A 26,779-nucleotide genomic window follows, 5' to 3' on the forward strand; every position below is an offset into this window, starting at 1 on the left:
TCTGTCAGGGCCATGGCGGTGAGTGTCCCTACCCCCAGGTGGTGTGGGGTCATTCGGATGGTGTGCAGAGCTCCCGCTGGTAACGCGTGGCGAGGGGGCTCCCCTCTCAGGCCCTGGGTGCCCGGAGACAGACACGGCGCTGGAGCCCAAGCCCCAGGGCACGGCTGCCCTCGGGGGATGGTGCCCAGCAGGGCCACAGGAAACCAGCGAATCTCCTGCAAGGGGACTCTGGGGGCAGTCAGCGTGACCCAGGCCACTGGCCAGGCTCTCCCCCCGGCGGACACTCGTCTCCGGGTGCCCCCACCAGGCCGGTCCACCGAGGCCAGAAGCGCCACTTACCTTCTGCTGGCTCTGGGGGGCTCTGGGCTGCGGGCTGGGGACCTGAGGCAGAGGAGCCATGGTTAGCAGGACAGGCGCGCCAGGGAAAGGCCCCCCACACCCTGCCTCCCTCTGGGTCTGCCCCTCCCCAGGGCCATGCTCCCCCAACAAGCCCCCACCTGGGGCCCACTGCTGCGGGAGAAGCACACACTGCCATGCCAGCTGCTCCCACTCCAGCCCCCCGCGCTCACAGGGCCTGGGTCCCCGCACAGCAGGGGAAGCGGGATCCCCCTCCAACACCCCGGAAGCTGCTGTTTGCCCTGAGTCACCCAGCCCAAAGCTCAGAGGCTCAGCTCCATGCCAGCGTCTGCCAGCCCTGGCCTAGCGAGGGGCGCAGAGAGCGCATGGCTGGGTCGGGAGGGGCATGCCTGGTCCATGTGGGCCATCGCTGGTAGAGCCATGGGAGGGGTGTGCAGGGCACAGGGCCGGTGCCAGGTCAGCACACACCCTGGTCTGGGGCCGCAGGGCTGGGCTGGGGGTTGGTGCACAGGAGCACAGGGCTGCGGGGCTGGGTGGGGAACCAGCCCTGTGCAGAATGGCGTGGAGCAGGGATAGTCTGGGATCCTTCCCCTGCCCGGCTCGTCCACTCACCTCTCCTGCCGGCCCCAGGGCTGGGGAAGGTCAGATCTGCGTAGGTGCAGCTGTCTGGGTCCTCTGCTGGAGACAGAGGCAGCTGCCTTACAGGGGAGCTGGGCCCAGGCTGGGGCAGGGCCTGGGCAGGAGGCCGCCCATTGGCATGAGCAGGTGGCTGGCAGGGAAAGCAGGTATCGGCCTCACCGGGCTGAGCTCTCCCTACGCTCTCCCTTCCTTCTGGTGAGGAAAAGAGAAAGGAGCATGAACTCCGGGAAGGCACGTGTGTGAGTGTAATGGGGCCAAGAAAGCAGGTGATGAGCATCGAGCTAAAGACACAAAAACTAACAGCCAAAAATTTTGTAAGTAAATCAGAAGCAGGAGGCCTGGCAAACTATTAATTGGGCCACTGGACGCTGGAGGTGCTAAAGGAGACTCAAGGAAGACAAGGCCACTGTGGAGAAGCTGAATGAATTCTTTGCATCAGTCTCCACTGCAGAGGATGAGGGGGATTCCCACACCTGAGCCATTCTTTTTAGGTGACAAATCTGAGGAACTGCCGCAGACTGAGGTGTCATTAGAGGAGGTTTTGGAACAAATGGATATAAATCACCAGGACCAGAGGGGATCACCCAAGAGTTCTGCAGGAACTCAAATGTGAAACTGCAGGACGACTAACTGTGGTATTTAACCGATCATTTAAATCAGCTTCTGTACCAGATGCCTGGTGGATAGCTAAAGTAACAAATGATTTTTAAAAAAGGCTCCAGAGGGGATCCTGGCAATTACAGGCCGGTAAGCCTGACCTCAGTACTGGGCAAGCTGGTTGAAACCTTAGTAAAGAACGGAATGATCAGACACAGAGATTAACGCAGTTTGTTGTGGAAGAGTTAACATGGTTTTTGTAAGGGGAAATCATGCCTCCCCAAGCTATTACAATTCTTTGAGGGGGTCAAACATGTGGACCAGGGTGGACATAGTGTACTTGGACTTTGAGAAAGCCTCTGACAAGGTCCCTCACCAAAAGTTCTTAAGCAAAGTGAGCTGTCATGGGATAAGAGGGAAAGTCTTCTCTGGGATCAGTAACTGGATAAAAGAGAGGAAACAAAGGGTAGAAAAAATGGTCAGTTTTCACAGTGGAGAGAGATAAATAGCGGGGCCCCCCAGGGATCTGTCCTGGGACCCCTGCTGTCCAACATTCATAAATGATCTAGAAAAAGGGGTTAACAGTGAGGTGGCAAAGTTTGCAGATGATACAAAACTACTCAGGATAGTTTAGCCCCAGGCAGACTGTGAAGAGCTACAAAAGGATCTCTCAAACCTGGGTGACTGGGCAACAAAATGGCAGATGAAATTCAATGTTGATAAATGCAAAGTAATGCACATTGGAAACCATCATCCCAACTAGCCATAGCAAGTGACGGCATCTAAATTAGCTATTACCACTCAAGAAAGATCTTGGAGTCATTGTGGATAGTTCTCTGCAAACATCCACTCAATGCGCAACAGCAGTCAAAACAGTGAACAGAATGCTGGGAATCATTAAGAAGGGGATAGAGAATAAGGCAGAAAATATCATGTTGCCTCAATATAAATCCATGGTACGCCCACAGCTTGAATACTGCGTGCAGATGTGGTCCCCTCATCTCAAAAAAGATCTATTGGAATTGGAAAAGGTTCAGAAAAGGGCAACGAAAATGATGAGGGGTTTGGAACAGCTTCCGTATGAGGAGAGATTAATCAGACTGGGACTTTTCAGCTTGGAAAAGAGACGACTAAGGGGTGATATACGACAGAGGTCTATAAAATCATGACTGGGGTGGAGAAAGTGAACAGGGAAGCGTTATTTACTCCTTTACATAACACTAGAACCAGGCGTACCCAATGAAATTAATAGGCAGCAGGTTTAGAACAAACATAAGGAAATACTTCACACAGTCAACTGGTGGAACTCCTTGCCAGGGGATGTTGTGAAGGCCGAACGTATAGCTGGGTTCGTAAAAGACTAAGTTCCTGGCAGTCCCGGGTTTACAATGGTGCCAGTGGCACCATGGAGCCAGGCCCATGCTCAGAAGGGGTCCCGGCCTGCTCCACTCGCACTGTGCCCTGAGACCCCGCCAGCCCGCTGCCCCCCCCCCATCACTGCTCCTCTCGGCCTGCCCACCGGCTGGCCAAGGGCTCTTCTCCACTCCCTGGCTTCGCCTGTCGGCTCCTCTCTGCCCCCGGCCAGACCCCAGGGCACCTCCAGCTCCGGCCAGTCTCTGCTTCCCACCGCCTGTGGGGCCCCACCTGTCTCCCCGGCGCTGAGCTTCCTGGGACTGGGGCAGAAGCCTGGCCAGTCTCAGCTGGGGGGACAATGCAGGGGGCTTGGCTGGGCCCCTCCAGGCAAGGCGTCTTGAGGGGGCCCGGCTGGGGCAGGTCCTGGCCTGGCTGATCGCACCACTCCCGAGGGTCCGGAGCGATTCCCCGCCCCCGGACCAGCCCTGGCTGTGCTGTTGGCTCAGCCCGGCTGACACAGTCTCCTCCCAGAGGGCCGGGGAGTGCGGCCGGGAGGCAGGGCGTGGGGGAAGGGGTCTCTTAGGGGTCTGGGGGGGGTGTGCTGGGCTGTGAGGGGGCAGGGAAGATGTGCTGTTGGGGCACTAGGGATTGGGGGTTCTGTGGGGGTGCTGGGCACTTGTGGTGGGGCTGTGGGTGGGGAGGGTGCTGGGCAGGGCTGGTGTTCTGCAGGGTGCTGTGCATTTGTGGAGGAGGCCTGGGGGGCACTGGGCATAGCGGGTCCAGGGGGGCTCTTGCCATAGGGAGTTTGGGGGGGTGCTTGTGTTGGGCAGGGGGGCTGTGTGGCGTGGCATGGGCCAGCCCCCGAGGGGAAGGGCATGCTGACAGCACAGGGCCGGGCGGGCCAGTGTGCATCCGGCAGCTGCTGGTTTGTAAATAGTGCCCGTGCACTGGGCTGGGTGGAACGGGGCCGCCCCTGCCATGCCATGCCCCATTGCCCCTGGCTGGCCCCTTGCTCTGGGGACTGACCTCCCTGCACCAGGCTCCATTGCCTCCATTGGTTCCTGGAGGACAGGTCCATCAGTGGCTACTAGGCAAGATGGTCAGGAATGCAACCCCATGCTCCGGGTGTCCCTAAACCTCTGACTGCTGTGCGATTGAGAATGGGTGACCGGGGATGGGTCACCTGTCCTGGGCACTCCCTCCGGGGCACCGGGCACGGGCACTGTCGGCAGCCCGGACACAGGGCTAGATGGATCCTTGGTCTGACCCAGTCTGGCCGTTCTTATGTACAGGCAGGGAACGGCTTCATTTGTGTGTGGGGGGAAGGGGGGGCAGGGCTGGGCAGCCCTCGGTGCCCTTTGCACCCTGGGGCAACAGGGAGGTGACACCTGGCTCCATGCAGCTCCCCAGGGATGCACGACACACACATGGCAATGGGGCAGCTGGTCAAACCTGCCGCGTTTGGTGAAGGCCCTTTTGACTTGCGCTGGGGGTTGGGGGCTGTGCAGGGGGCTGGGCCTGCCTGGCTCATTCAGATTGGTTGCCGGGGGCGGGGGGAGCAAGTTTTGATGCCAAAATATTTTGTTTTTTAAAGTTACTAATTGTTTGGTACTTCTGCGGGGGGGAGGGGAATCACTTGAAAAGAGAGGTCTGATCGGCAGATACTTGGTATGCCCCCCTCACCCATCCCCCCCAATGTCCCCCGCACCCTCCCCAGTCCTCCACATGCCCCCACCACCCCCAATGTCCCACACACCCTCCCCAGCCCCTTCCACCCATGCCCCCACCCCCAATGTCCCCCATGCCCTCCCCAGCCCTCCATGCCCCCACCACCCTCAATGGAATTTCAAGGAATCCCTGTTGAGGTTACAGGGACAAACCATCCCGATGTGTCGAAAGAATAGTAAATATGGCAGGCGACCAGCTTGGCTTAATGGTGAAATCTTAGCGGATCTTAAACATAAAAAAGAAGCTTACAAGAAGTGGAAGGTTGGACATATGACCAGGGAAGAGTATAAAAATATTGCTCGGGCGTGTAGGAATGTTATCAGGAGGGTCAAATCGCACCTGGAGCTGCAGCTAGCGAGAGATGTCAAGAGTAACAAGAAGGGTTTCTTCAGGTATGTTGGCAACAAGAAGAAAGCCAAGGAATGTGTGGGCCCCTTACTGAATGAGGGAGGCAAACTAGTGACAGAGGATGTGGAAAAAGCTAATGTACTCAATGCTTTTTTTGCCTCTGTCTTCACGAACAAGGTCAGCTCCCAGACTACTGCACTGGGCATCACAACATGGGGAATAGAGGGCCAGCCCTCTGTGGAGAAAGAGGTGGTTAGGGGCTATTTAGAAAAGCTGGACGTGCACAAGTCCATGGGGCCGGACGAGTTGCATCCGAGAGTGCTGAAGGAATTGGCGGCTGTGATTGCAGAGCCATTGGCCATTATCTTTGAAAACTCGTGGCGAACGGGGGAAGTCCCGGATGACTGGAAAAAGGCTAATGTAGTGCCAATCTTTAAAAAAGGGAAGAAGGAGGATCCTGGGAACTACAGGCCAGTCAGCCTCACCTCAGTCCCCGGAAAAATCATGGAGCAGGTCCTCAAAGAATCAATCCTGAAGCATTTACATGAGAGGAAAGTGATCAGGAACAGTCAGCATGGATTCACCAAGGGCAAGTCATGCCTGACTAATCTAATCGCCTTCTATGATGAGATTACTGGTTCTGTGGATGAAGGGAAAGCAGTGGATGTATTGTTTCTTGACTTTAGCAAAGCTTTTGACACGGTCTCCCACAGTATTCTTGTCAGCAAGTTAAGGAAGTATGGGCTGGATGAATGCACAATAAGGTGGGTAGAAAGCTGGCTAGATTGTCGGGCTCAACGGGTAGTGATCAATGGCTCCATGTCTAGTTGGTAGCCGGTGTCAAGCGGAGTGCCCCAGGAGTCGGTCCTGGGGCCGGTTTTGTTCAATATCTTCATAAATGATCTGGAGGATGGTGTGGATTGCACTCTCAGCAAATTTGCAGATGATACTAAACTGGGAGGAGTGGTAGATACGCTGGAGGGGAGGGATAGGATACAGAGGGACCTAGACAAATTGGAGGATTGGGCCAAAAGAAATCTGATGAGGTTCAATAAGGATAAGTGCAGGGTCCTGCACTTAGGACGGAAGAACCCAATGCACCGCTACAGACTAGGGACCGAATGGCTCGGCAGCAGTTCTGCGGAAAAGGACCTAGGGGTTACAGTGGACGAGAAGCTGGATATGAGTCAGCAGTGTGCCCTTGTTGCCAAGAAGGCCAATGGCATTTTGGGATGTATAAGTAGGGGCATAGCGAGCAGATCGAGGGACGTGATTGTCCCCCTCTATTCGACATTGGTGAGGTCTCATCTGGAGTACTGTGTCCAGTTTTGGGCCCCACACTACAAGAAGGATGTGGATAAATTGGAGGGAGTCCAGCGAAGGGCAACAAAAATGATTAGGGGTCTAGAACACATGACTTATGAGGAGAGGCTGAGGGAGCTGGGATTGTTTAGCCTGCAGAAGAGAAGAATGAGGGGGGATTTGATAGCTGCTTTCAACTACCTGAGAGGTGGTTCCAGAGAGGATGGTTCTAGACTATTCTCAGTGGTGGAAGAGGACAGGACAAGGAGTAATGGTCTCAAGTTGCAGTGGGGGAGGTTTAGGTTGGATATTAGGAAAAACTTTTTCACTAGGAGTGTGGTGAAACACTGGAATGCGTTACCTAGGGAGGTGGTGGAATCTCCTTCCTTAGAAGTTTTTAAGGTCAGGCTTGACAAAGCCCTGGCTGGGATGGTTTAGTTGGGGATTGGTCCTGCTTTGAGCAGGGGGTTGGACTAGATGACCTCCTGAGGTCCCTTCCAACCCTGATATTCTATGATTCTATGATTCTAATGTCCCACACACCCTCCCCAGCCCCCCATGCCCCCACCCCCAATGTCCCACACGCCCTCCCCAGCCCCCCATGCCTGCCCACAAGAGGTGTGGCGAGGTGCCATTGGCCTGGAATGCTACCTGTGCCCCCCCCCCGACCCCCAGCCCCATGCAGCTGGCCCAGGGCCATGCCCGGCTTCTACCTGTGCAAGGTGCATCCTGGGTGAGGCCCACCGGGGCTGCCGGCTCCCTGGGAGAAGGAAGCGGGTTAGACACGGGAGCTAGGCCCGACTGCCCAGGGAGAGACCCAGCCCAGCCCCCCATAGCACCATCCCTGGCACACACTCTGGGGGCGCCCCCGGGCCAGCCCAGCTGCTGAGCCCAGACAGACCCGGCCTGGCCCCACGAGCCCATGGGGAGCTGGGGGGGGCATTTAGTCTCATTCCAGCCATGAGCAGAGCAAAGTCCCCAGCTCAGCCCCGCGCCCTGCTGTGGTCAGGGGTGCGAAGAACCAGTCTGCAGGGGGCAGCACCAGTGCGGGGCACGAGTGGGCGAATGGCACAGGGTGGTGCAGAGATCACGGTGTCACAGACCCCACCTAGCCTCGCACACCCGCTCTCATACACGGCCCTTGCACACCCACCCAGACACACCCTCTGCCCTTACACAGCTGCCCAGACACATACAACGACCCACTGACACCCCCTGCCCTCACACACCTGCTTGCACACCCACCCTTCCCATGCACACCCACCCTTCCCATGCACACCCACCCAGATACACCCCCTGCTGTTACACACCTGCCAAGACACACACAACCACCAACTGATACCCCCTTCCCTTGCACACCTACCCAGACACACCCCTGCCCCCACACACCTGCCCAGACATGCACCCTGCCTTTGCACACCCACCCGGAGACACACGACCACCCACTGATACCCCCGTCCCCGCACACACATCCAGACACACACCCTGTCCTTGCACACCTGCCCACACACACCCCTGCCCTCACATGCCCGCCAGACACCCCTACGCATATGCACCTGCCCACATGCAACCACCCACTGACAGAGGCACCTACTGACACCCCCTGTCCTAGCACACCCGCCCACTGAGGCCTCACACACATACACACTCCATACACCCTGCCCTCACACACTTGCCTAGACATACCTGCCCACACCCCCCCCCCCGCCTTTGCACACCCACCCCCTGACACTGCCACCCAGGCCATGCTCACCTGCCTACTATGCACTCCCAGCCCTCACACACCCACCTAGACACAAACCCACTGACACAAATCCTGCCCTTTGCACACCAACCCAGACACACACCAGGCCCTCACACACACTGACACCCCCCCTTCTCTCACACACCCACCCAGGCAGACACATACAGGCCTTGCCCACCCACCCACTATGCACACCATGTCTTCGCACATCTGCCAAGACACACTCCATTGACAGACCCCCTAGACACACCCGCTCCCCTTCCACACCCCTGACACCCACTGACACACGTGAGGATACTCACCTCCCCGGGTCCCGGCAACAGACTGTAAGAGAACAAGGTGGAGAAGTCGGAGATGGTGCCGGTCCTGCACCCCCTGCCCACCCCCACAGTTCTGGAGCCTGCGGCACTGCAGGGACCAGGTGCCATGGAAAGATGGCTATGAGCAAGGGGCAGTGCCTGGAATCCGCCCCCACCCCACAGCACTGGGGCGGACAGGGCTGGCTGGGGGAGGGAGCGCCGCACCTCAGCCCTGGGGTTCCCAGCAGTGCCCGCTGGGACCCTCTCCCCACTCAGCCCCCAGGCACCTGCAGGGCCCATCGGGTTCTGGGCTCTGGGCAGGGGGCTGCTGGGGATCGCCCTGCGTGGGCAGCGCACTGTGGGGCGGAGGGAGGGCTTCCCTGCAGCGTGGCCTGGTTTGCTGGGGGGCTCTGGGGGTGGCGCTGAGCTGAGGCCCTCGCTGCAGCCACTCAGCCGACGCCTGCCCTGGCCCGGGCCCGCTGCGGGGGCTGCTGCAGTGCCAGGCGGGCTGGGTGCGCCTCACCCCTACCTTTCCATCGGGCGCAGAGGGCAAGCAGCAGGAGGACGGCGAGCAGGAACAGGGCTGCTGGGAGGAGGATGGTAAGCAGCAGGGGCGGCCCCTTGGGTCCCTTGAGCCCCACGAGCACCGAGCTCTCAACCCGGCCATGCACGTTCTCCGCCCGGCAGGTGTAGGTCCCGTTCCGGCTCACGGACACCTCCTGCGTCGTCCGGTTCCAGAGCCCAGGTGTGTCCTGCAGCTGCACCACCTCGCTCCCCGCCGGCCCCAGCCATGTGATGTTGGGCACAGGCTTCCCCTCGGCCATGCAGGCCACCCGCACAGGGAGGGGCCCAGGGAACAGCGTGAGGTTGAGGATGCTGGGTTGTGCTGTGGGGAGAGGAGAGGAGGGAACGATGGGGAGCAGGCAGCCCGTGGGGGGCTGGGATCACCCTCCCCATCTGCCTTGGGGCTGGGCACTACTGAGACACCCCCCACTGGGGCAGGGAAAAGGCCTGGGGCCTTTCAGGGTGTCTGAGCCATGGCAGAGAGCAATCCCCTGGGCAGGCCCTGCCCGGGCACGCAGCACGGGGGCAGATGCCAGGAAAGCTGCCCGTCTGTGCCCACAGCAGGCAGGGGACAGGCGGGTGGGGGCCCTGACACAGGCTCCATGCTGCACTCTGCCTGCAGATGGCTCCGGGCACTGGGGGCTCTGCCCGGGGCCATTCTCAGAGGGGGGCAGCCCCAGCTCTGGGAGCGAACGGACCTCAGAGCCCCCCGCACCAGGGTGCGGCCAGCAGCAGGGCCCTGGCTGGCAGAGAGTGCGTGACCCCAGGGTTGCCTAGACGGGCTCCAAGGGCTCAGCACCCTGACCCTGGGCACGGTACCTTCCACGGTGAGCGTTACCCCAGCGCTGGGCTCGTAGGCCGCTCCCGTTACACCCACGAGCACCACGCGGCACTTGTACTCCCTGCTGTCCTCGAAGCGCAGCCCTGCGATGTGCAGGGAGAGGTTGTGTCGCCGGGGGTCCCCGGCCAGGCGGAAGCGCCCACTCGGCTCCTGACCCGCCGTGCAGTTCTCGAAGCTGCCGGTCTCAGTGCTGCGGTTGTTCACCAGGCATTGGAAAATATCGGGCTTCCAGATCACCTGGATTTTACCCATGTAGTCATGGAGCGGGTGTGTGAAGGTGCAGGGCAGCACAATGGAACCTCCTCTCAGCCCCGTTATCCGTGGGGGGAAATGCATGTTCCAGATGGGCTCTGCCCAGCCGCCCCACAGTGCGCCCCCTAGAGACACAGACAGAAGGTGTGATGGGATGTGAACTGTATTACACCGTTCAGCCACCCGGGGGCGCTGAGTCTAAGCTAACCTGGGCCCTACCTATCAGAGCATTAGAGGATCTTATGATCAACACATCTGGTGTGTCTCTCTCTAGAAAGGAAGCTGTGTAGCCAGCCCATATCTGGCACGGAAGAACATGGTGTCAGGAGTAAACTAAGAACAGAGATGGAAAGAAAACAACAAGAGAGGTTGCAAACAGAAGGAACAAAGCAACAAAAGCTGCAGGATCTAATCAACATGCCACTCTCCAATGACCCAGAGAACTTCAGCTTTGAGATCAGTATTTTGCAAGGGTTGAATTGCAAACAAACTCCACAAAGACACCGGAGATATACAGGTATCAAGTTTAATGTGTGCTACGGGGAAGCAGGCAGAGCAGATAGTTAAATCCTTTGGCTTTACTGAAGACAGTTACAAAGATGACTAGGAAAGGGTTCTGGCTGTGTTTGATGTGCACTTTACACTGCAGGGAAATGAGGTCTATGAAAGGTGTGTTTTCACCAGAGAATTCAAGGAGCAGGGGAAATGTTGACTGTTTTATAAGAGCTCTGTGCACATTGGCTGAAAACTGATTTGGGAATGCAGAACATGACAATATCAGAGACAGGCTGGTTACTGGGTTAACAGATAAAAACCTTTCACAGCAGCTACAGCTGAACAGAGATTTAACCCTAGCCACAGCGGTACAGATAACAAAGCAGGCTGAACTAGTCCAGGAACAGAACAAAAGGCAGGAGCGACTTGAAACATCTGAAATAGCTTAGAAACTGTAAACAGACACTTGTTAAAGGTCATTGTCATAAAAAAAAAAACCTAAGGTAAAGAGAGAGAACTTTCCTGACTAAGAGGGACAAATTCAAGCCTACGTGCCCAAGGTGTGGAAAAAATTATGTCCCAAGAGATGATGCATGTCCAGCCACAGGCACACGGTGTAATAAACGCATGAAATATGGACATTTTGCAGCTGTTTGCCACACCAAAGCAGTCAGGGAGTTGGCTGGTATTACTGACAATCAAGAACCGTTGTTTCTCAGATCTATCACTTGTGATGACACCAAGACGGCCTGGAGGGTGAACCTGAATATTCCGATGTGACAAACTGAGATTTTCCCTTGTTACGTTGTATGTGAGTCTTCCTATCTTGTATGACTACTGTGTGGAGACGTCAGAGATGGTGTCTGTGCCAGCCTGGGCCCGGTCCTGCACCCCCTGCCCACCCCCTCAGTTCTGAAGCCTGCAGATACGCCTCGTGACTCAGTAAAGTATGCAGGGACTTGCCTATGTGACTCCAAACTCCATTTTGCTGTAATGTTCCACAGTAAGAACAAAGAGGAGTTCTTACACCTGGAAAAGACTATAAAAGGCTGATGCCTCATCTCCATCTGGTCTTCAATCCTGCTTCATACTCTGGAGGAACTTTGCTACACTGAAGCTCTGAACAAAGGACTGAATGACCCATCCCAGCTGGGGATGTTCTCCAGAGACTTGATTTGAACCTGCCGTTTATTCCATCACTGCTACAAGCCTGAACCAAGAATTTTGCCATCACTGTCTGTCATTGATTCCATTGAACCAATTCTGGCTCTCATCTCTATTTCTTTCCTTTTATGAATAACCCTTTAGATTTCAGATTCTAAGGGATTGGCAACAGCGTGATCTGTGGGTAAGATCTGATTTGTATATTGACCTGGGTCTGGGGCTTGGTCCTTTGGGATCGAGGGAATCTTTTTTCTTTTACTGGGGTATTGGTTTTCATAACTATTTGTCCCCACAACGAGTGGCACTGGTGGAGAGACTGGGAAACTGGAGCGTCTAAGGGAATTGCTTGTGTGACTTGTGGTTAGCCAGTGGGGTAAAACCAAAGTCTGCTCTGTCTGGCTGGTTTGGTTTGCCTTAAAGGTGGAAAAACCCCAGTCTTGGGCTGTAACTGCCCTGCTGGAAGCAGTTTGTCCTGAATAGGCACTCTCAGTTGGGTCCCGCCAGAACCAGCATCGTTACAGTGGCGTAGTCGTGCTAGGATCCACAGAACCAGGTCAATTAAGCTTTGGGTCAGAACCCCACGCTATCCAAATTTGAATTTTAGTAGTGAGAGTTTGGTTGGTTAAAGAGCAGTTGCAATGGGTGAGCAAAGAGCCTATGAGGGCCTTGGCAAAAAAGCCGTGAAAGGTTTGTGTTCAGAAAAGGGGATAAGCTTTAGAAAGAAAGCTACAAATCAAGAACTGAGAAATCTGTTAATGGCTAATGATCAGGAGGCAGGAGCATAGCCCTTAGCTGATGCTACAGAAGCTGCAGAAGCAATTGGATTGCAAGAGGCAGCAAATATGATTTAGTCGGGGATCGGTCCTGCTTTGAGTAGGGGGTGGGACTAGATGACCTCCTGAGGTCCCTTCCAACCCTGATATTCTATGATTCTAAGTAAACTGCAACTTGAGCATGAACAAAGACTGGCAGAAATAAGGCAAAAGTGGAAAGACTTCAGCTCCAAGTGAAAAAAGCAATAGAAGAACAGCAGAACTTTCCAGTATATAACAATGTTGGTATGTTGTTGTGACGAAGTGGGACTGTTCTTAATGTTTCCTCTGAATAGTGTGGGGGTGCCTCAGTTTCCCCTAGGCAGTTCTTAAGTATCTAGGTGGTGGGATAAGGGTGCGTGATCATTGCAGAGCCCTAGAGGGCAGGTGTGTGCAGGGGTCTGGACACAAAGAATGGCCGACACCGTGTTTCCTGGCCACTGATGGCCTGGGCCCTTCCCCCCTGCAAGGTGAGAGCTAAAGGGTTGGAGAACAAAGGAATCAGGTGCCCTCCTGGCCCGGGAAGGGGACAAAGCCCAGAGGAGGAGGGGCTGGAGGGAGTTTCAATTGGGGACTGGCTGGGACGTGGAGTGAAGTGCAGAGTGGTTGTCTGGCTCACTGCCCCCCAGAATGGACCCGGCTGAGGGGTCCTGTTCTCTGTACCTACAAGCTCTGTTTTAGACCACGTTCCTGTCATCTAATAAACCTCTGTTTTACTGGCTGGCTGAGAGTCCCGTCTGACTGCGGAGTTGTGGGGCAGGACCCTCTGGCTTCCCCAGGACCCCGCCTGGGCGGACTCGCTGTGGGAAGCGCACGGAGGGGCAGAGGATGCTGAATGCTCCAAGGTCAGACCCAGGAAAGGGGAAGCCGTGTGAGATGTGTGTCCTGCAGACAGGCTGCTCCCAGAAAGGCGACTGCCCCAGAGTCCTGACTGGCTTCATGGGGAGCAGTTCCAGAGCATCGCCCGGGGACTCTGTGAAAACTGGTGGCAGAGGTGGGATGTACTGCACCCCGTGGACGGCGCTTCCTGCAGTAAGTGACTGGGGAGCAGTAAAACGAAGGGGGATTGACAGGGAGCAGGTGTGCTGAAGATTCAGAGAGAGACGGTTTCAGGGGGTGGTTAACCCCTGGGAGTGTGTGACCAGAGAGAAGGACTTTTGCAGTAACAGGGTTCCCCTGGGGATTGCAGCGAGCGGTCCCAGGGGCGGAGGAGTCTGCAGCTCGACCCTAGCAAAGAGGTGGTGACCTTGAGAAGGGCTGGCACACGAGGGATTCTCCCTGGAGACTGTGGGGAGCCGCTAGGCTCAGGCTACCTGCCTGCCTGTAACCAGACCCCTGGGGCTCGCCGCCCCCCTTGCACACCGGAGAGGGGGCTCACGCTGGCTCTGATGCAGTGAGGAAAGCAGCGAGCTCGCTGCCTACCCCCACTGGGACAGCAAGGGCAGTGCTGAGCACAGTGGGAGCTGAGACCCCAGCTGAGGGGGGGGAGACACGGGCAGGGCAGGGGATCTGTTGGGAGTGGCAAGGTGCTTGGTAAGGAAAGTCTGGATGAGCCTAGGCGGCCTTGTGATCTGATGGCTGTGTCTAGTCAGCAGGGTGGGAAGGCGAGGAGAGTGGGAGATGAGTGTCCCTGGACCTTACCTGTTAGCTGGGTGGAGAATTGGGACAGTGAAGGAAACGTGCCTGTGTCTGTCAGGGGTATTGACTTGCCAATGGAGGGAGCTACCCCGGTCCCCAAGCAGTTGTCTGTGAACAGCCCTGTGTGCTGGGACCAGGGGAATGAGTTCCCAGGCTGTGTGTCTGGGAAAGGAGAAAGTGTGTCCAGCTCTTCTTTGTCTGTGGAGCAGACAGAAGGGGCCTTTCAGCCTGTGATGGTTGAGGGGAGTGCAGTTGTTTCAGAGTTTGTTCTGGATTCAGCTAAAGCCCAGGAGGGGAAGGGTCCTAAGTTTGTGTCTGCTCGGGAGAATGGCCCTGTAATTAGGTCGCATCCAGTTAGTGTCTCTGCAAAATCCCAGAGACCAGACAATTCTGGTGCTTGTATTTTGCCTGTTGCTAGTGTGTTGTTGGAAAGGGTGGAGCAACTCTGTCTAATCAGGGTGAGATCCTAGCCAGGGCACAAGGAGAGCATGAAGGTGATGTGATTGTGTTACCTACTGAGGGTGTGGAAACTTGTAGCAAGAAGGAAAAGATTCCTGAACTTGTGTGTGGCAAAGGGAAGGAGAATGCTTCTGACCTTTTATCTAGGAATTCTGTCAGTTTGCCTGAAAAGGGATTGTGTAGGAAGCCGCTGGATGGGCCAGAGGTGATTCTGGATGTAAGGGAGACCCAGAAAGAGTCTGTTGCTCAGGAAACAGAGGAACAGCCGTGTTAGTCTGTATTCGCAAAAAGAAAAGGAGTACTTGTGGCACCTTAGAGACTAACCAATTTATTTGAGCATGAGCTTTCGTGAGCTATAGCTCACTTCATCAGATGTTTACCGTGGAAACTGCAGCAGACTTTATATACACACAGAGAATATGAAACAATACCTCCTCCCACCCCACTGTCCTGCTGGTAATAGCTTATCTAAAGTGATCAACAGGTGGGCCATTTCCAGCACAAATCCAGGTTTTCTCACCCTCCACCCCCCCACACAAATTCACTCTCCTGCTGGTGCTAGATAAGCTATTACCAGCAGGACAGTGGGGTGGGAGGAGGTATTGTTTCATATTCTCTGTGTGTATATAAAGTCTGCTGCAGTTTCCACGGTAAACATCTGATGAAGTGAGCTGTAGCTCACGAAAGCTCATGCTCAAATAAATTGGTTAGTCTCTAAGGTGCCACAAGTACTCCTTTTCTTTTTGCTCAGGAAAGTGTTTCTCTAGAGCAAGCCCTAGGTGAAGAGGGTGAGAGCAGAATTTCTGTGAGGGGTGAATTGTTGCATAGAAAAGCCCTCGGGAAAGGAATCCTCATGGAGTCTTTGCAAGCAGTTTACTGCAACTGAAGGGTGTGAAAGTGATTTAATCAAAAAAGGTTTCAGAGTAACAGCCGTGTTAGTCTGTATTCACAAAAAGAAAAGGAGTACTTGTGGCACCTTAGAGACTAACCAAAGTTTCAGTTCCTAACGGCCAGAAATTTTCTGTTGTGAATGGATCCACTGACTTTCCTGTTGAAAGATCCAGTGTGGAGAGCTTTGAGATGGTCTCAGATGGAGTGAAAGCTGTTAAGAAAGTTAAACAGTCCTATAACGAAGTGGCTGTGTTTGGCTAGCTTGTTGGGGAGAAGACCCAATCCCAGTTTGACCCCCTGGGGTTTTGGGGTGGCCAAAGGGCATGGGCCACATAAACCTTCCCACATGCGGCCTGCGAGTGCTATCGACCACCCCCGACCTAAGGGACGGCGTGAAACTGGAAGGGCCTGGTGTAACTCCTACCAAGGAACGGGAGAGATGCTGGGGCATCCATGGGAACGTTGGTGGCTTCGAACTTCCCCAGGTCACCGGCTAAAGTGACCCCGCTCAGTTTGGTCTCGAAAGGGGGAGAGATGTGACGAAGTGGGACTGTTCTTAATGTTTCCTCTGAATAGTGTGGGGGTGCCTCAGTTTACCCTAGGCAGTTCTTAAGTATCTAGGGGGTGGGGTAAGGGTGTATGATCATTGCAGAGCCCTAGAGGGCAGGTGTGTGCAAGGGTCTGGACACAGACAATGGCCGACATCCTGTTTCCTGGCAACTGATGGCCTGGGCCCTTCCCCCCCTGCAAGGTGAGAGCTAAAGGGTTGGAGAACAAAGGAATCAGGTGCCCTCCTGGCCCGGGAAAGGGACAAAGCCCAGAGGAGGAGGGGCTGGAGGGCTGGGACATGGAGTGAAGTGCAGACATGGTTGTCTGGCTCACTGCCCCCCAAAATGGACCCAGCTGAGGGGTCCTGTTCTCTGCACCTATAAGCTCTGTGTTAGACCATGTTCCTATCGTCTAATAAACCATCTGTTTTACTGGCTGGCTGAGAGTCCCGTCTGACTGCGGAGTTGGGGGGCAGGACCCTCTGGCTTCCCCAGGACCCCGCCTGAGCAGACTCGCTGTGGGAAGCGCACGGAGGGGCAGAGGATGCTGAATGCTCCGAGGTCAGACCCAGGAAGGGGGAAGCTGTGTGAGCTGTGTGTCCTGCAGACAGGCTGCTCACAGAAAGGAGACTTCCCCAGCGTCCTGCCTGGCTTCATGGGAAGCAGTTCCAGAGCATTGCCCGGGGACTTCGTGACAACTGGTGTTAGCGGTGGGATGTACTGCACCCCATGGACGGCGCTTCCTGCAGTAAGTGACTGGGGAGCAGTAAAACGAAGAGGGATTGACGAGGACCAGGCGTGCTGAAGGCTCAGAGAGGAGCGGTTTCGGGGGGCGGTTAACGCCTGGGAGTGTGTGACCAGCGACAAGGACTGTGCAGTAATGGGGTCCCCCTGGGGACTGCAGTGAGCAGTCTCGGGGTGGAGGAGCCTGCAGCTTGGCCCTTGAAGAGAGAAGGATTTTTGCAGTAACAGGGTCCCCCGGGGGATTGCAGCGAGCGGTCCCAGGGGCGGAGGGGTCTGCGGCTCGACCCTGGCAAAGAGTTGGTGACCTCGAGAAGGGCTGGCATACTAGGGGTTCTCCCTGGAAACCGTGGGGAGCTGAGAGCACACAGGCCTGTGAGTCCACAACAACTTGGGAAGAGCGGAGTGATGGCCTGTCACCGTCTCCTGAAGAATCATAGAATCATAGAATATCAGGGTTGGAAGGGACCCCAGAAGGTCATCTAGTCCAACCCCCTGCTCGAAGCAGGACCAAATCCCAGTTAAATCATCCCAGCCAGGGCTTTGTCAAGCCTGACCTTAAAAACCTCTAAGAAAGGAGATTCTACCACCTCCCTAGGTAACGCATTCCAGTGTTTCACCACCCTCTTAGTGAAAAAGTTTTTCCTAATATCCAATCTAAACCTCCCCCACTGCAACTTGAGACCATTACTCCTCGTTCTGTCATCTGATACCATTGAGAACAGTCTAGAGCCATCCTCTTTGGAACCCCCTTTCAGGTAGTTGAAAGCAGCTATCAAATCCCCCCTCATTCTTCTCTTCTGCAGGCTAAACAATCCCAGCTCCCTCAGCCTCTCCTCATAACTCATGTGTTCCAGACCCCTAATCATTTTTGTTGCCCTTCGCTGGACTCTCTCCAATTTATCCACATCCTTCTTGAAGTGTGGGGCCCAAAACTGGACACAGTACTCCAGATGAGGCCTCACCAATGTCGAATAGAGGGGAACGATCACATCCCTCGATCTGCTCGCTATGCCCCTACTTATACATCCCAAAATGCCATTGGCCTTCTTGGCAACAAGGGCACACTGCTGACTCATATCCAGCTTCTCGTCCACTGTCACCCCTAGGTCCTTTTCCGCAGAACTGCTGCCTAGCCATTCGGTCCCTAGTCTGTAGCTGTGCATTGGGTTCTTCCGTCCTAAGTGCAGGACCCTGCACTTATCCTTATTGAACCTCATCAGATTTCTTTTGGCCCAATCCTCCAATTTGTCTAGGTCCTTCTGTATCCTATCCCTCCCCTCCAGCGTATCTACCACTCCTCCCAGTTTAGTATTGTGACGAAGTGACTCAGCAGGGAGGGGGGAGTGTTGACCTGGGAATGTGCCCTGGGGATGGGAGACCTGAGAGCCTGTCACCTGAGCCAGGAGGGGGAGGGGGAGGTAACACCTCTGCCCAGGAATGTGAACAGAGGCTGCAGCAGGGAACCTGCTGGGTGGGTTTAGTTGGCAGTTGGGGAGGCTGGGGAGAGGAACACAGGGAACCCCAGGGCTGGGGTCTAAGCTCCCTGCTCCCCCAGAAGGACGTGATTGAGGGGTCCTGGTTGTACCCACAAGCTCTGTTGTGGACTGTGTTCCTGTTGTCCAATAAACCTTCTGTTTTACTGGCTGGCTGAGAGTCTCAGTGGATCCCAGGAAGAGGGGTGCAGGGCCTGGACTCCCCCACACTCCGCGACAACTGGTGGCAGCGGTGGGATCTACTGCACCCCGTGAACGGCGCTTCCTGCAGTAAGTGACTGGGGAACAGTAAAACGAAGGGGAATTGACGGGGACCAGGCGTGCTGAAGATTCAGAGAGAGACGGTTTCGGGGGGCGGCTAACCCCTGGGAATGTGTGACCAGAGAGAAAGACTTTTGCAGTAACAGGGTCCCCCGGGGGATTGCAGCGAGCGGTCCCAGGGGCGGAGGAGTCTGCAGCTCGACCCTGGCAAAGAGGCGGTGACCTCAAGAAGGACTGGCACACTAAGGGCTTTTCCTGGAAACCGTGGGAAGCTGCCCGGCCTGCGAGTGGCCAGCAGGGAGATGTACGCTAAACGCCTTAAGAGTGACCTGGTGGAGCTGTGCAGGCAGAGGGGGCTGCGCATCGGGAGGTCCACCAAGGAACAACTGATTGCCCAGTTGGAGGAGAGGGATCGCTTGGATGACCCGATCCCTGTCCCTGAGGGGAGCCGCCCGGCAGACGCAGCGTGGGCCCCGGGGCCTGACCGGGCTGGGAGGGGTCAGACTGCTGCCGAGGACATCCCGAGACCCTTCCTACCTATGCCTGGGGGAGGGGTTGGGGGAAGCCCAGCGAATACCGAGGGCACCCTGACCCCAGCACCCAGCAGGGGATCCTCCCGGCGGAGCTCCCCATCCCTGGAGCGGAGGCGGCTGGAATGGGAGAGGGAGATGAAAATGAGGGAGCTGGAGGATCATGAAAAACAACGTCAACATGAGGAGAAACAACGTCAACATGAGCAGGAGGAGAAGGAGAAACGTCAACATGAGCAGGAGGAGAAGGAGAAACAACGTCAACATGAGCAGGAGGAGAAGGAGAGGGAGCGTCAGGAGAAGGAGAGGGAACGTCAGGAGAAGGAGAAACAAAGACAGCATGAACTGGAGCTGGCCAGGCTGAAGAGCAGTGGGGCCCCGGCTGTGGTGAATGAGGGGGGACCCAAGACTGCAAGGAACTTTGATAAGTGCTTCCTGGCCCAGCGTAAGGAGGGGGAGGACATAGATAGCTTCCTGACGGCCTTTGAGAATGCCTGTGAGCTGCACAGGGTTGACCCTGCAGACAGGCTCCAGTTTCTCACCCCCTTACTGGACCCCAAAGCCGTGGAGGTGTACAGCCGGATGACAGGGCCGGAGGCAGGGGACTATGAACTGTTCAAACAGGCCCTGCTCCGTGAGTGTGGGCTGACCCCCGAGATGTACCGGAGAAGGTTCCGGAGTCAGCGTAAAACGCCTGAGGTCACCTACCTACAACTGGCCAACCGGATGCAGGGGTATGCCCGCAAGTGGACAGCTGGGGCCCGAGCTAAAGAGGACCTGCTTGACCTAATTGTACTGGAGCAACTGTATGAACAGTGCCCTTCCGACCTGAGGCTGTGGTTGGTGGACAAAAAGCTCGAGAACCCCCAGCACGCAGGGCAGCTGGCCGACGAGTTTGTGAACAGTCGGTCAGGGGGTAGCCGGGAGGAGTCCCAAAAGAACAGGCCCCCCCCGATGCAGAGAGAGAGTCACCAGGGGGCCTCCCAGCGGGGAAATAGGGAGAACCCCCTCCCAAGGGGAATGCCTGGCGTCGGGCCCCTCCGACCCGCTCGAGGGGACCAACGTGACCTGAGCTGCTATCACTGTGGCCAGAGGGGCCACGTACGGACCCAGTGCCCTGGGCTCAGGGACAAACTGAGCAGACCCAACCTACCCAGGGTTAATTGGGTAGGGACCCAGCTGGACGAGGGGCAGACGACCCAGGAAAGGGGGCCTACCAGTTTACCACCTGCTCAGGAGGGAAGAGTACCCCAGGCCAGCTCCACCAGAGGGCTGGAGGCTCTGGACTCAGGGCGCTCAGTTTACAGGGTGGGCGCGGGGCTGTCCCTCCGGAGAGAGTGCCTTGTTCCCCTGGAGGTGGATGGGAGGAAGGTCAATGGATACTGGGATACGGGCGCGGAGGTGACGCTGGCCCGGCCCGAGGTGGTGGCCCCAGATCGGGTGGTGCCCAACACCTACCTGACCCTGACAGGGGTGGGCGGGACCCCATTTAAGGTGCCCGTGGCAAGGGTACACCTGAAATGGGGGGCCAAGGAGGGCCCCCAAGGATGTGGGGGTACACCACCATTTGCCCACTGAAGTTTTGATGGGGGGAGACCTAGAGGACTGGCCAAGCAAGCCCCAGACCGCCCTGGTTGTGACCCGTAGCCAGAGCCGGCGAGGGCCACTGCTCCCTGACCTCGGGGAGGGTACCGCACCAGAGGCGCAGGACCCTACCCTGGTGGGGAGGGAGCGCCGAGGGGCACGGCTCAGAGAGGCTGAGGCCTCAGACCCGGCCAGTGAGAGGGAACCGGTCCCCATCCCTTCCCCAGCCGCTGAGTTCCAGGCCGAGTTGAGGAAAGATCCCTCCTTGCGGAAGCTCAGGGACCTGGCCGACCTCAGTGTGGTACGGACCATGAGGAGAGGCTGCCAGGAGAGGTTCCTGTGGGAGAAGGGGTTCCTGTACCGAGAATGGGCTCCCACAAGGGAAGTAGAGTCCTGTGGGATCAGGAGGCAGCTGGTGGTCCCCCAGAAGTATCGCCGCAGGCTCCTGTACCTGGCCCATGACATCCCCCTCGCAGGGCACCAGGGAATCCGGCGCACCCGGCAGAGGTTGCTACAGAACTTTTACTGGCCCGGGGTCTTTACCACGGTCCGGCAGTATTGCCGATCCTGTGACCCCTGTCAGAGGGTGGGGAAGGCCCGGGACAAGGGGAAAGCGGCTTTGAGACCTTTGCCCATCATAGAGGAGCCTTTCCAGAAGGTGGCCATGGACATCGTGGGGCCTCTCAGCAAGACGACCCGGTCGGGGAAGAAATACATTCTGGTGGTGGTAGATTTTGCCACCCGCTACCCCGAGGCAGTGCCCTTAGCTTCCATTGAAGCAGACACAGTGGCAGATGCGCTCCTGACCATTTTCAGCCGAGTGGGGTTCCCCAAGGAAGTCTTGACAGACCAAGGCTCCAACTTCATGTCGGCCCTGCTCCGGTGCTTGTGGGAGAAATGTGGGGTCCGGCACGACTGGGCCTCAGCTTATCACCCCCAGTCCAACGGGCTGGTGGAGAGGTTTAACGGGACGCTAAAGATGATGCTGAAAACCTTTATGAACCAGCACCCGCAGGATTGGGACAAGTACTTACCTCACCTGCTGTTCGCGTACAGGGAGGTGCCCCAGGAGTCTACCGGATTTTCGCCTTTCGAACTGTTATATGGAAGGAGGGTGAGGGGCCCCCTGGACCTGATGAGAGACGAGTGGGAGGGGAAGGCCACTCCCGATGGAGAGTCCGTGGTGGAGTATGTCCTGATCTTCCGAGAGAGACTGGCTGAACTCATGGGCCTGGCCAGGGAGAATCTGGCCAGAGCCCAGAAGAAGCAGAAGGTCTGGTATGACCGCACGGCAAGGGCCCGTGCCTACGCCACCGGGGATCCGGTGATGGTTCTCATCCCTGTGAGAAAGAACAAACTACAGGCCGCCTGGGAGGGCCCTTTCAAGGTCGTCAAGCAGCTCAATGAGGTAAACTATGTGGTGGAGCTGTCGAACCGGGCGCACCACCGCCGGGTGTACCATGTGAATATGATGAAGCCATATTATGCCAGGGGGAATGTGGTGTTGGCCGTGTGTGGACAGTGGGAAGAGCAGGGAGATGACCCTTTAGTAGATCTATTCCCTGGGACCAGAGCTGGTTCCCCCCTGGAAACAATCCCCCTCTCGGATCAGCTAACCCCTGCCCAGCAAGCTGAGGTCAGGGGGGTGCTGCATCCGTACCGACAGCTGTTTTCCAACCAGCCTGGACGCACTAATCTGACTGTTCACCGGGTGCAGACAGGGTCGCACCCGCCGATAAGATGCTCCCCCTTCCGAGTCACAGGGAAAACTGCTCAGGACCTGGAAAGAGAGGTCCGGGACATGCTGGCTTTGGGGGTGATCCAGCCATCGGCCAGCCCTTGGGCCTCGCCGGTGGTGCTGGTCCCCAAAAAGGACGGGTCGGTCCGGTTCTGCGTGGACTATCGGAAGCTCAATGCCATCACTGTATCTGATGCCTACCCCATGCCCAGGCCGGACGAGCTCCTAGACAAACTGGGAGGAGCTCGGTACCTTACCACCATGGACCTTACAAAGGGCTACTGGCAAGTGCCGCTGGATGCAGATGCCCGACTGAAATCGGCCTTTATCACCCCTCTGGGGCTCTATGAGTTCCTGACCCTGCCTTTCGGCCTCAAGGGAGCGCCGGCCACCTTCCAGCGCCTGGTGGACCAGCTCCTGAGGGGGATGGAGAGTTTTGCCGTGGCGTATATTGATGACATCTGTGTCTTTAGCCAGACCTGGGAGGACCACGTGTCCCAGGTTAGACAAGTGCTGGACCGACTCCAGGGGGCTGGGCTGACTGTAAAAGCGGAGAAGTGCAAGGTGGGGATGGCGGAAGTGTCTTACCTGGGCCATCGGGTGGGGAGCGGCCGCCTAAAGCCGGAACCAGCCAAGGTGGAGGTGATCAGAGACTGGCCCGCTCCCCACACCAAAAAGCAGGTCCAAGCCTTTATTGGGATGGCAGGATACTACCGAAGATTTGTGCCCCACTTTAGCGCCATAGCCACCCCCATCACTGAGCTATGCAAGAAGGGGAAGCCAGACAAGGTGGTCTGGACCGAGCAGTGCCAGGTGGCTTTCCGGGCGCTGAAGGAGGCTCTGGTCAGTGGCCCAGTTCTGGCGAACCCGGACTTTGACAAGGCCTTTGTGGTGTTCACCGACGCCTCCGACACGGGACTGGGGGCGGTGTTAATGCAGGAGGATGAAAAGGGGGAGAGACACCCCATCGTGTACCTGAGCAAGAAGTTGCTACCCCGGGAGCAACACTACGCGGCCATCGAGAAGGAGTGCCTGGCCATGGTGTGGGCCCTCAAGAAACTAGAGCCCTATCTCTTCGGGCGACACTTCACCGTCTACACCGACCACTCTCCCCTGACCTGGCTGCACCAGATGAAAGGAGCCAACGCCAAGCTCCTGAGATGGAGCCTGCTCCTGCAGGATTACGACATGGACGTGGTCCACGTGAAGGGAAGTGCCAACCTGATAGCGGATGCGCTGTCCCGGAGAGGGGGCCCCGAACTTCCCCAGGTCACTGGTCACAGTGACCCCGCTCAGTTCAGTCTCGAAGGGGGGAGAGAGCCCTGCACCCCTCTTCCTGGGATCCACTGAGACTCTCAGCCAGCCAGTAAAACAGAAGGTTTATTGGACAACAGGAACACAGTCCACAACAGAGCTTGTGGGTACAACCAGGACCCCTCAATCACGTCCTTCTGGGGGAGCAGGGAGCTTAGACCCCAGCCCTGGGGTTCCCTGTGTTCCTCTCCCCAGCCTCCCCAACTGCCAACTAAACCCACCCAGCAGGTTCCCTGCTGCAGCCTCTGTTCACATTCCTGGGCAGAGGTGTTACCTCCCCCTCCCCCTCCTGGCTCAGGTGACAGGCTCTCAGGTCTCCCATCCCCAGGGCACATTCCCAGGTCAACACTCCCCCCTCCCTGCTGAGTCACTTCGTCACAAGTATCATCCGCAAATTTGCTGAGAGTGCAATCCACACCATCCTCCAGATCATTTATGAAGATATTGAACAAAACCGGCCCCAGGACCGATCCTTGGGGCACTCCACTTGATACCGGCTGCCAACTAGACATGGAGCCATTGATAACTACCCGTTATCAAGAAGGACATTGTAACCCTGTGCAGAAAGAGAGGGTTGAGCATTGGAAAGTTCACCAAGGCACAGTTCATCGTGCAGCTGGAGGAGGATGACCGCTCTAATGAACAGATTCCTGACCCCAAATGGGGCTATAGCAGGATCTGGGAGCAGCTGGAGTGGGAGCCAGGCATTGCCAAGACTCCTGTCCCCGACCAGACGAGGGTCTTCACGATCGGGTTCCCCATCGGGGGATCGGAGACGGACGGGATTGGAGCTGAGTCTGAGAGAGCAAGAGGACTGTGAGAGACAGCGAGAGCCCGAGAAAGAGCTGCAGAAGCAGCAGCAGCATGAACTGGCGGTGGTGGGGCGGAGAGGCCTAGGGGACCTCCCCGGGGTGAGTGGGGTTAGACCCCGGGGGGCCAGTTCTGCCGGGAACCTCGAGACTAAATTGCTGTCCTGGTTAAGGAGAGGGGGATGTGGATGCCCACCTCACTGCCTTTGAGCAGGCTGGCGATTTGAACCAAGGGGACCCTGCGGAAAAGCCCCGGTGTCTAGCTCCCTTGCTGGGTCCCAAGGCCATAGACTCCGCCAGCCAGATGGTTGGGGATGTGGACAGGCTCCCACTCCTGACCCCAACCTATATGTCTGTGTGGAGTCTCCTGGGGCCAGGCCCCTCGGACCCCCAGTGGGAGCAGAAGGTGATGGTCAATGGGGAGACATTCCTGGGGTGGCGAGATCCTGGGACAGAGAGAACTGTTGTCAGGCCCTGGGTGGTGCAGCCTCAGATGCGGAGGGGCTGTGTGAGCTGGGTGAGGGTCCGAGGGACGAAGCCCCTCGCCCTGCCTATGGCCCAGATCCCTGTGCAGACCCAGGAGGGGCGGGGCTGGCTGGCCGTTGGGGTTCTCCAGGATATCAGCTGCGAGACCCTGTTGTGGGGTGATGGTGTCTCTTTGGGACAGGATCCAGGCCCTGCTACTGTATCGGCCAAGGGTTTGAATTTGAATCCAGGGAACCAATCGGCGGAGAGGGAAATCGGAGGAGCTGCTAGGCTCAGGATACCTGCCTGTCTGTAACCAGAGCCTGGGGTTGGGTGGGACAGAGAGATATTCCCTGTCCCCCTGCACACCAGAAAGGGCACTCACGCTGGCTCTGATGCTGTAAGGAGAGCAGAGAACTCTCTGCTTGCCCCCACTGGGAAGCAAGGGCAGCACTGAACATAGGGGAAACTGAGGCACCCCCACAATATTCAGAGGAAACATTAAGAACAGTCGAGCTTTGTCACACTTCCATTACCAACCTCTGCTTCCACATGGGATTAGATGTTAAATTGACTGAGAGACTACAAGTCATATCCAAAGTGTCTAGAGATGAGAGTTTACCTGCCATCCCCTGCATTCTCGAGAGATTAACTACACAGCTGTTCTACTCTGCAGACTCATAGAATCATAGAATCATAGAATATCAGGGTTGGAAGGGACCTCAGGAGGTCATCTAGTCCAACCCCCTGCTCAAAGCAGGACCAATCCCCAATTAAATCATCCCAGCCAGGGCTTTGTCAAGCCTGACCTTAAAAACTTCTAGGGAAGGAGATTCTACCACCTCCCTAGGTAACGCATTCCAGTGTTTCACCACCCTCCTAGTGAAAATGTTTTTCCTAATATCCAACCTAAACCTCCCCCACTGCAGCATGAGACCATTACTCCTCGTTCTGTCATCAGCTACCACTGAGAACAGTCTAGAGCCATCCTCTTTGGAACCCCCTTTCAGGTAGTTGAAAGCAGCTATCAAATCCCCCCTCATTCTTCTCTTCTGCAGACTAAACAATCCCAGCTCCCTCAGCCTCTCCTCATAACTCATGTGTTCCAGACCCCTAATCATTTTTGTTGCCCTCCGCTGGACTCTCTCCAATTTTTCCACATCCTTCTTGTAGTGTGGGGCCCAAAACTGGACACAGTACTCCAGATGAGGCCTCACCCGTGTTGAATAGAGGGGAACGATCACGTCCCTCGATCTGCTGGCAATGCCCCTACTTATACATCCCAAAATGCCATTGGCCTTCTTGGCAACAAGGGCACACTGCTGACTCCTATCCAGCTTCTCGTCCACTGTCACCCCTAGGTCCTTTTCCGCAGAACTGCTGCCGAGCCATTCGGTCCCTAGTCTGTAGTCTCAGCTACCCAGTCTCCCCTCGGAACCTGGGCCACATACTCACTCACCGAATCATCATGGAGACATTCCTCTCTCAACAACCTTGTCTCCCCAACAAGCTGGCCAAACCCAGCCACTTGGTTAGAGGACTGTTCAACTTTCTTAACAGCTTTCACTTCATCTGAGACCTTCTCAAAGTTATCCACACTGGGTCTTTCAACAGGAAAGTCACTGGATCCATTCACCACAGCCCAGAGCCAGAGGCAGCGAGGGTCCATTGCTCCGGGCAGGGTGTGAGAGCCAGACCTACCTGTGAGCAGACCCCAGAGGCACACGCAGCGGGGGTCCATCGCTCCAGGAGGGGCTGAGCGCCGTCTGCTCCAGGCACCGGAGGGTCTGGGCTCTGCAGGAAAGGGAAG

General features: G+C 56.6%; 1 protein-coding gene across 1 annotated transcript in view; it reads right to left on the bottom strand.

Annotated features, from left to right (window-relative positions):
* LOC125629295 (sialic acid-binding Ig-like lectin 15) overlaps positions 1-26,779 on the bottom strand; it is a 29,806-nt gene extending 3,027 nt beyond the window's left edge. Inside the window, exons 1-5 of the mRNA XM_075128305.1 lie at positions 26,671-26,779; positions 9,751-10,149; positions 8,897-9,253; positions 970-1,188; positions 340-381 (exon numbers count right to left, since the gene is read on the bottom strand). Coding sequence (XP_074984406.1) covers positions 340-381; positions 970-1,188; positions 8,897-9,253; positions 9,751-10,149; positions 26,671-26,710 — 1,057 coding nt within the window. The 5' untranslated portion in view covers positions 26,711-26,779. The remainder of the gene's footprint in view (positions 1-339; positions 382-969; positions 1,189-8,896; positions 9,254-9,750; positions 10,150-26,670) is intronic.

The sequence above is a fragment of the Caretta caretta genome, chromosome 5, assembly GCF_965140235.1.
Source record: "Caretta caretta isolate rCarCar2 chromosome 5, rCarCar1.hap1, whole genome shotgun sequence".
Classification (NCBI taxonomy): domain Eukaryota; kingdom Metazoa; phylum Chordata; order Testudines; family Cheloniidae; genus Caretta; species Caretta caretta.